The sequence below is a fragment of the Trypanosoma conorhini genome (genome assembly GCF_003719485.1).
Source record: "Trypanosoma conorhini strain 025E chromosome Unknown Tco_14.4_contig_00374, whole genome shotgun sequence".
NCBI classification, from domain to species: Eukaryota; Euglenozoa; class Kinetoplastea; order Trypanosomatida; family Trypanosomatidae; genus Trypanosoma; species Trypanosoma conorhini.
In genome coordinates, this window is record NW_021704462.1 from 1 (window position 1) to 9,523 (window position 9,523).

At 52.3% G+C, this 9,523-nt stretch overlaps 4 protein-coding genes across 4 annotated transcripts in view, besides 1 other annotated feature; all 4 read left to right on the forward strand.

The window, feature by feature from the left end:
* Window positions 1-60: 60 nt before the first annotated feature.
* On the forward strand, window positions 61-1,002 carry Tco025E_05947 (mRNA capping methyltransferase; the record flags this gene model as incomplete). Its single annotated transcript, XM_029372837.1, has 1 exon — window positions 61-1,002. One exon carries the CDS (start codon window positions 61-63, stop codon window positions 1,000-1,002), a length of 942 nt encoding a protein of 313 aa, XP_029227046.1.
* A 299-nt stretch (window positions 1,003-1,301) lies between these two features.
* Window positions 1,302-4,232, forward strand: Tco025E_05948 (uncharacterized protein; the record flags this gene model as incomplete). Its single annotated transcript, XM_029372838.1, has 1 exon — window positions 1,302-4,232. One exon carries the CDS (start codon window positions 1,302-1,304, stop codon window positions 4,230-4,232), a length of 2,931 nt encoding a protein of 976 aa, XP_029227047.1.
* A 90-nt stretch (window positions 4,233-4,322) lies between these two features.
* Window positions 4,323-4,430: a microsatellite.
* Window positions 4,431-4,641: 211 nt separating this feature from the next.
* Tco025E_05949 (putative DNA damage repair protein) lies at window positions 4,642-6,489 on the forward strand (the record flags this gene model as incomplete). Its single annotated transcript, XM_029372839.1, has 1 exon — window positions 4,642-6,489. The coding sequence occupies one exon, from the start codon at window positions 4,642-4,644 to the stop codon at window positions 6,487-6,489; it is 1,848 nt and encodes a 615-aa protein (XP_029227048.1).
* A 248-nt stretch (window positions 6,490-6,737) lies between these two features.
* The window catches only part of Tco025E_05950 (putative trans-sialidase), a gene marked incomplete at both ends in the record, with an annotated part of 2,970 nt that continues 184 nt past the window's right edge, over window positions 6,738-9,523 (forward strand). Inside the window, one exon of the mRNA XM_029372840.1 lies at window positions 6,738-9,523. This exon is cut by the window's right edge and continues 184 nt beyond it. Coding sequence (XP_029227049.1) covers window positions 6,738-9,523 — 2,786 coding nt within the window.

Below are 9,523 nucleotides of genomic sequence, written 5' to 3' on the forward strand. Positions count from 1 at the left end.
TCTTATGCTTGTTTTTTTTTCTTTCAATGTGTCTGCCGAGTAATCAGTGAAAGGTGCATAATGACGGAAAGCTGGAGAACGGCTGCTTCCTACGACGATATAGCAAGAAAGCGAGCTGGTGATTTGACAAGCAAGGAGTCCTCTTTCCGTTTCTTCAACAACTATGTAAAGAAAAGTCTCATCCAATTTGCCCTGGATCACTTAAAGTATAAAGCGGGATGTTCCAACGTAAAGGTTCTTGACCTGGCCAGTGGACGGGGCGGTGATATTGGGAAGTGGCTTCATTGCCAAAGCCCCGAATTGAGTTTCGCCACGGCAAAGTTGCCACGACAGCGTTTAACGAAGGCTTCCTTTTTGGATTGCTACGATGTTTCTCCCGAGTGCATCGCCGAGGCGCGGAAGCGTTACGAAACGCTTGCATCAGGCGCAGACTGTGTTTGTGTTTTCAGCGTTAGAGATTGCTTCAGCGAGGAGTTTCTTCGTGGCGAGCTACCGGCGTCGGAGAATTTTGGTAAATTTAACATTGTATCTATTCAATTCGCATTTCACTACGCATGTGACACACTGGAGCGTATTGACATGTTAATGGCGGCAATAGCAGGTGCACTGGCGCCTAATGGTGTGTTTATTGCCACGACAGTGGACGACGAGGTCTTTGCTGAGCGTGTGCGGGAGAGGCAAACCGAAAGCAGCGGCCTGTTTGCCCTGCAATTTGATTCGGAGCCCGTCTGGGATGGGGCTAGACTTGCCGTGGGCACAAAATATCGTTTTGAATTGGAGGGCTTTGTCGACTGCGACGAATACGTCGTTCCGGCCTCTTACGTCCGCGAGCGTGCCATGTACTACGGTATGGAGGAGGTGACGGAATTTTCCAAAACATTCCAGTCCTTCTACGAGGAATATAAAAAAGACCAGAGCAAAAACAAGGGACTTTATTTGGCCCGCGGTGCGTTGGAGCTCGCCACCCTATACCGGACATTCTGTTTCCGTAAGGCGAGTTGATGTGCCGTGGAGGAAAGACGAGGGCGTCGGTGACTTCGTTCATTTTACAAGCGGCGGGATAACCTCTTTAAGCCATGAAGAACCTTTAGTGCGCTTGGTAATCATGATAAGTTTCTGTCCTGATGTGTTGTTGGTATGTCATTCTTTTTTTTGTGCGTTGGGCTTTGTTTCTACAAGGTTGCGTGGGTTTTTACGTAATTTCCTTCTTTTATGCCCCTTTCCCCCCCCCCTTCTTTTTTTTTCCTTTTATTCTGTGTTCGTTGAAGGTCGATTCTCGCTGGGGCAGTGTCGGGGAAGCCATGCCTGCAACAGCCGCCACAGCAGCTGGCGATAACCCCTTGCATGCCGTTCTCACCGAAATGCTCTCGGACGCGCGTGGCGGATCCGTGAAACTGGCAGGCGTGACGCCTACCCAAGGAAATTGGAGGACACGGCAGGTGATTCGGGAGCTGAAGGGGATCAGGTCAGCGGAAGATCTTTTTTTGACGGAGTACCAGATTCGAGGGGTCGTCACAAGCCAGGAGACACGGTGCCGTGTGAAACTGCTTAACGCCTTCCTCTCTTATCAATATCTCGCGGAGGAGCAGGCATCGGTGCGTGAGGAGGAGGAGTGCTGCCGCCAAACCTTGACACGTGGAGCTCTTTCTGTGTTGCGCCATGAGTCCAGCCTGCTAAGTCTTGTGGGACGTGAAATGTGCGGTAGATATTCACTTCTGCTGGCGTGGAGAGGGGAGAGAGCGGAGTTTAGGAAGTGTCACAAGTTGGAAGTTTTGGCACTAAAGGAGCAAAGCCTTCGTCGACTCCTGACGCAAGCAGAGGGCATAAGCCGCATGGAAACTGAACGGAGGCGTTTCCTGGCAGTGGGGCGTGAGATTGACATGGAGCTTCAGCTGCAAATGTTTTGCCGGATTACTTCGGCGGCCCGCTCGAGGCTAACCAAGTTTACGCTTGATCTTGCGTTGCTCACTGCAGACGAGGAGCGTGAGCGGTGTTCGTTGGAAAAACTTTATTTGCTTAAACTTAGTTTGCTGGCAAATGACCATGAGAACGCCGCGGCAAGATTGGTTGTTACCTCTGTCATGCGTGCCTCCCTCATGCGGCGGAAATTGCAGGACGACGCGCAGCGGCGGGAGCAAGCCTCAAGGTTTCTTCTATTGCCTGCTAAAGAGCTAGATATTCGTGGCATCATTGAAAGAAAAGAAATGGAGGAGCGTCAGACAATGCGAGTGAGTTTCTTAACGACATGGCGCGGTGCATTTAAACGTACAATGTACCCTAACGAGGGTGCCGCTATTTTAGACCGACTTGAACTGTACGAGCGCCGCGGCGTATTTGACCAGTGGCGATTTGGTTTTAACGCACTTAACGAGCGACAGGAACGCGAACGGCGTGCTCTTGTATGCCGCGAGACAGCTTGTGATATTTTCTTTCAATTTGTTGCTGATACGCTCTCTGCCTTGTGGAGAGAAGAAGGCGAACATTTTAATGTACTACTTAAGCGGTACTCGGAATTTGTCTGGTCGAGCCGTATGCTTCGAGCTACGACGGTGTTGGATTTTGAAGAGCGCGCGGCACGTCAGCGGATTATTGAGGCGGAGGCACGGGAGTCCATAAAAGCGCGTTCCTCGCTTTATCTTCACCACTGCATAGAGGCCGCGCTGCGGGGAGCCGCGTCCATCACGGAGATGGAGGCTGCATGTCGTCTTTCTCTGATGCAGGGGCACGTGAGGGCTGTGGCGGAGGCCGACCTTCAACACTTGCTCCATGAGGAGGAGTGCCTCCGCCTTGAGGTCGACTTCGAGGCCAGCGCCGCGTGGTCAGAGATTGTTCTACAAGAGAGTGCGCCGCGTGGCCGAGACGTAGGCTCATTAGAGGGCTTGGAAGAAGCCCAGCGTACACTTCACGTGCGACAGGAGCATCGACGTTTCACGGATCACAAGTTGAGGTCAGTAATGCGTGTGGAAGCGAGCAAACGAGGTCTTCTCCGCGAGGAGGAAGTAGAGGGTCGTGTGGGTGCTTACGCCTTTGTCCTAGCGCAGGTGGAGGCGTGGAACCGATTGGAACTCCAGGCCGAAAGTCAAGACAACTTGTTGCGCATTTTGTTCCGCGCCACGGAGCACCGTGAACAACTTGAGCGGGCGGTCCTGGCGCAGTGTGAACGCGAGAGACGTGAATTTATTTTTGGTAGCTTTGACTACGCTTTGCCGCACCTGCGGGCCTGCGAGGTGGATGAGTTAGATGGCCGCCTAGACATTATCAATGAGGCTGAACTCACTATGGGAGCATTGGCGTGCAGGTGGGGACGAAGTTACCGTCTGGCATACTGCTCAGAGGAGCTCCGCCTAAGCCAATGCATCTTGCGCTTTATGTCGTTGACGGAGCTATTTCAGTGCCGAGAAGTGGAATTGCTGGGCATTGCCGAGCCGCTGTCCCGCAGGGAGGTCGTCGACAGGGAGATATTAGAGCGGTTACTCCGGTCGCTGGAGGCTCATGAGGAGCGGGGGCGAATCCGGATAAAAAAGGCAGCCACCGACGCTTACAACGCCACTCAGGACTTGTTTGACCGTGTGCTTTCGCGTGCGGATGAATGGCGAACGAGAGGAGTACTACGGGAGCCCGTGGTTCTCACTGCAAGGGAGGAGCTCATCGACTACTTTCGTCGTCAAGAGACGTCAGTGGCGGTGCGTCTTCGCGCCCAACAGGTGAAAACTAGAGAGCAGCTTGGGTCATTTTTTACCGATTTTTACTGGGGTCGTGACACCATTGTGGTGGAGGAATTTGTTGGACGTGAAGGCATTATGGAGGCTCTGCGTCGACCACATCTTCCCTTGCGTGCCATGGGGCAAGAGTCTGGGTCGGAACTCGTCGTGCGGCTCCACAGCATCGCCCTGATGACAAGCGATGCATTGCAGCCGCCATTCATCAAAGTGTATGACTCCGTGGATAACGTGGGAGTGACATGCGAGATGTATGAGGCACAGTCTTTGGTCGCCGCCGGCCGCATCTTTCGTGTCTGCTTCCCCCTGCGGCCGATGAGGTGGGTTCGACACCTGACGAACGAGAGCAATGTGCTCTACTTTGAGGTCAGCGATCAGGAGGGAAACGTGGTTGCGACTGCCTCTCTATTTATTAGAAGCGAAGACTTGAAGCGTACCCCTGGCGCCACAGTTGCCTCACTTCCCACGGACGACAAGCATGGAAAGATGAACGTGGTCCTGTATGTACACTAAGAGTGACCTTTGTCTCTTCCTGCGTCGTATGTAAAGAACGGGCCAGCCGTTTCTCCGCCCCGCCGTTGTGCGAAGAGATTGGGACGCGCAATACATATATATATATATGTTATTTTATTTACTTATTTACTTATTTTTTTTAATTGTCGTGTTGTTTCCTTGTTGGTTTTCTTTCAGTGTTTATTTATTTCTTTATTTCCTATTGCTGTCGTGCTGTTGTGGTTTTACGTCCTCGTTTTTTTTTCTTCTCTCTCTCTCTCTTGTGAAGCTGTCTTGATGACTGATAGGGAGGGACTCACGCTGCCTACATGCTTTGTGGACGTGCTACTGCGTGACATAAGTGAGCAGTTTGCCGTGGACGACACAGCGCGGGTTGTGTTTAACCAGTTTGCGGAGTTCCTTCTGGAGGATGAACGAGAAAGGGAACGAGTCCAAGGCGACGGCGTGGGATCGTGAGCAGGTCAATAGCCTACGACACTTCCAGCAGCACTCGCGGCTGCACTTCATTGGGCAGTGGAAAACGAAGGCGCATGACCTCTTCAAGGCTTGGTTTGCGGCCCACCCCACCTGGAACCACGGCACCCTCTCCCAACAGTCACTATTCGTGCATCTCGACATGGATGCCTTCTTTTGTAGTGTTGCGTTGGCAAAGGAAGATAATGCGCACCTGCGGGGCAAACCAGTCTGCATCGCCGCTGGAAAAGGCAACAGTGACATCTCATCTAGCAATTATATTGCCAGGTCGTTTGGTGTGCGTGCTGGCATGTACGTGAATGCCGCGAAGGAAATTTGTCCGGAGTTGTGTGTTTTGAGTTACGACTTGCCACGGTGTGAGGAGGTGATTAAAACTCTTTACCGTATCCTGTTTGAGCTCTCTCCGGATGCAGTGAGTATCGCCATTGAAGTTTACAGCATCGATGAAGTTATGATTGCTTTTGACACGGAGAACTACGACACGGTGAAGCGTTATTGCGCTGATGTGCTCCATGCCTTGGAGAGCACCACAAACTGCACCGCCTCATGTGGGATTGGGCCAAATATCATGCTTGCTCGCATTGCTACACGGTATGCCAAGCCAAATGGAGTATACTTTATTCCACCTCAAGATGTACCAGGGCTCTTGGCGCAGTTGCCGTTTAATGAGATTCACGGAGTCGGAGAAGGTACCATGGCGAAGCTGCGCCCATTGTTGCGGCCATATTTGAAGGATATGAGCATCAGCGATGACGATGTCCTTTGTTGCCATGTGCAAAAGCTCTCTAAACTGCAGCTCCAGCGGACTCTGGGGCAGAAATCGGGGGAAAATTTCTTTAACCTCTGTCGGGGCACTGACACACGCCAAGTGTGCCGAACAGGTGACGAGGAGAACCAGCGTATGTTGGGCAAAAAAGGACCTTCGAGCGTCAGCTGCTCCATGAACTATGCGGTAAGGCCGCTCACGCTGGATGATGTGTGGAGCATTGTGAGACAGATACTAGAGGTTGTCTGCGGCAAAATGGAGCGAGGCGGTTGCACTAGCTCTGGCTTGCGTGTCACTCTGTTGGAACGTCATCCACTGCACCCAAAGGAAACCCAAAAGTTTATGGGGAGGGGAAGGTGTGTTGAATTTCACATTCCCATTGCCTTTGAAACGCCTTTGCGAAGCTCTGAGCTGTCGCTCATGCTATCTCGAGTGAAGGATGTCCTTGCACCCATGCTTGTTTTTGATCGACCAATGACCGATGAAGAGCGGGCGCGGGAGCTTGGCTTAGATAACGATGCAGAATCAAGAGTTCTTTGGACTGTGAGTCTCAAGAGCGTGAAGGAAGTCGTGGTATCTGACATTCGTGGGATGACAATTCAGGCCACCGGCCTTCACGCGGGAGGAAGTGCGGTGGGTGGACGAAAACGCTCACACGATGGGCAGCTTTCTCTTGTGACCGCCTTTTCAAGGGCCATGGAGGGGAAACGGCAGCCGCCAGTGGTAGTGTCGAGCTCCCCCACCGACACCGCCCATGCGGTGGAGAGTGCGTTTGAGCTGTCGGTCCTTGAGGAATTGCTGGGTCGTGAGGTCGACGAGGCGTTTATTAAGGACTGGAAGAAGGCTGTTCAAGAGGTCAGCCGACACACCGATTACACGGCAGTCAAGGCCCTACTTCGCGTTGCTGCTCTCCAGTGCACGACAGATGCAGGGCCGCGTGAGATTAAGCAGCAAATATTTCAAGACCTTGTGGCGTATGCAAATACACTGTTACCTGTCCCCATTACGTTTACTTAATTTCCAAGAGTTAAGTGAGCGCGAAAGGTTTGCAGTATGCCAAGCCGCGGAAACATATATGTGGCACATTTTATTGTACAATACAATGTGTACGTGAAGCTTACGAATGGCATTAACCTGTCCCTGCCTGTTGCTGTTTTTTTTCCCCCCTCCTGTTGGTTTTGTCTGCCTTTATTAATATCTGCCACCATTTTTTCCCCTTTATATATAACTATTGGGTGGGGTGGGGGTTCTTGCGTTTGAGTTAGATGAGCGTCATTCTGCTTCAGGGGCTCCAGCATGCGGGGCATTCGCTTAAAGAAGGCAAGCACAATGAGGCGGAGAGCGTTATTCGTTCTCTACGAGCCATTGATGATCCGGCAGCGGCAGAGAACACAATTCACATACTTCGATGCGACGTCCAGTTACTGGGCCATGATGCGGCATATGTGCACTTTGCCGCCTTTCGTCTTCTGCGGTTTTACCTCACACGTTGCAAGTTCTTGTGGGGGGAAAACACCAGACGACTGATATGCTTCTTCTTGGAGTACGTCGAGTCAAACGGAGAGCAAATTGTGACCCCTGCGTGGCGTTCCGTGCTATCTGAGGCAGCCTTGGATGCGGCAGTCGCGTTAAAACTTAGCTGCGCCGGCGCCGGCGGAGGTGTTGAGGCCCCAATTCTTTTCGAAGTCGTTGCTGAGGTGCTGTCTCTCGTAGCCGAACGTCAAAGCGAAGTGCGCACCATCTTTGTGCGTCATATGGTGATGCACCTTGTGGAGGAATTTGGTTTGTACCATCCATCCTCGAAGGGGAGAGAAAAACCCTTGCGGTTTCATCGCGCGTGTCGCTCCGCCTTTGAGTGTGATGGTTTAGTGCGTCTTCTTGACGCTCTTTTGGGCTGCGCAAATAATGGCTCTTCAGAGACTGGTCGCACCGTTGAGGTGCTCCTGCAGTGTCTTGGTACGATTCTGTCGTGGTCGGCTTACAGCTTTTTTGAGGAGGACGTGACCGCGGATGCGTGCAACGATGTCTTTCGTGTATCAGGCACTCTCTGGCACACGTTGCTTCTCGAGGGCGTCTCCGCACCGGGAGCAAGAGTCCCCATAGACTCCATTCTGCGCGAATGGTACTCTGAGTGTAACGTGTCTGGTTTTTTTGTCCGTCCGCTAACGATTGTGGAGCTCATGCGTCAGTTCTGTAGCGTTACAATGGAGTCATGGAGCGTTTCTGAAAAGGTGAATTACGGCGAAAGATTTCTATCGCTTGCGTGTTTCATGACAAGGAAGTTGCTTGGCTTTGTTGAGCAGAATGATGAGGCACGTACCAGTCTGCCACTTGCCCTTTCTGGCATTCGGAGCATTGTAGAGAACCTGGCGGAGGTCTTTGTCTTTAATGACTTGCTCCGCTCTTGCGTATCGGAGCTGTCTCTGTTCGCGAGGACCCTCATTGGACTTGACAGCAAATTTCCGGACGATGCTGGCATCATGGCCGCTTTGGATGAAGCCTTGAGTTGTTTGTTCAAAATTTCCACCATGCTGTCTTGCCACGATGCCGCACGTGATATGATTTCTGCAGCAGGGTTGGAGGTGTTCAACGCCTTTTTGTCGGTCAAATTGCCTTACGCCCTTTCCTCGGAGGAGCCCGAGCACTTCGCTGACACCTTCACAATGTCCCACGTTTCCCTCTTGGGACACCTGGGTCGGTCAGACCCAGCGCAAGCCGCAACGGCATTGTGCCTGACATTGGAGACGCTGCAGCGGCGCGAGGCTGGCATGGAAACTCAGTCTGGTCAAGAACGTGTTCAAGCTCAAGAAGGCCTTTGGCTCGTTTTGAAAGTTATTAATGCCTTTCTGGCTGATGCCTGCGAGGGTGAGTCGGTTTCAATTCCATCATGTTTTACTTGTAATATCATGTCGGAATCGCACCCCGTATGCAAAATCATCTCTACTCTCATGCTTCTTATGCAGGAGCTTGTGCCAAGGTTGTCTCTGGCAAGCCCTGCTCTAGTGTCGGCTCTGTTGGAGGTGTTTGGCACATTCATGGCCGTTTACGTCGTCACAGACGAGAGCGACGATGGGAGCCCTTGTTTCTTTGCTCACGGAGTCGTTGCCGTTGTTTCGTGCGTTATGCATTCACTGCGGGTATTTTCTTTTGATGAGGATGTCGCACTCGCCGGTTGCCGCATACTTGAGACAAGCGTGAAAAGCAAAGGTGTGGTTTCCATTCTGCAGTCATCGGGGCTTGCGCAGATGACGGAGGACATGGTGACTGGTGGTCAACTGTTTTACGAGGATGTGCGAGGGCGAATCGCCGGGTTTTGGATTCGTTGCATTTCTGCTGCCACGTTCTCAGAACGGGGGTCCCCAGTTCTTGAGACCTTTGACATTGGCGCCTCAGAATTCACCTCTGTGGATGTCAACGCCTGCCTCGAGCGATGCGCTTCGCTTGCCGGATTATTTGTGTCCCTGCAGGAGAGTGAGCGGCTGACGTGGTGCTTTGGGTTTGTCATGAGCGCCTGCGATCACGTGCTTTCGGTGAGCGCCTGCCGTTTTTATGAAAGGGAGATCACCATCCGCGCCACCGAGTTAATACTGCGGCTTTTTTTGACGTGCTCCGTGGCGCTGCGCGGGGCGGAGGCGGCGTGGATGATGGACAAGGTGCGCACGACGCTCGGCGCGGTCCTCAAGGCGCTGGCCGAGGACCCCACCTGGAGCACGGAAGCCGCCGAGGAGGAAAAACACAGGCTCCTAAAGCTGCTTTCACGACTTCTCTGTGAAGTCTCTCGTTGGGCAAGGCTGGAGTGTGCGCTTCCTTCCGATCTCGTAAGTCCCCTAAGCTCAGCTATAATTTCTTCCCTAGCTGTGTTTTTAAAGTTGTTTAACGAACGCTCTTTAAGTTTTCCAGAACTGCGGGAGTCTGTCTTTGCCGCATTTCAGCTCTCCGCCGAGGCTTTCACGCGTGAGTTCGTGTCTCACGCAGATTCGCAGGTGTTTTTATCGACCATTTTGTTTGCGCTGAATGGAGACTCGGTTGAGTTTCAACGCGTTGGAATAAG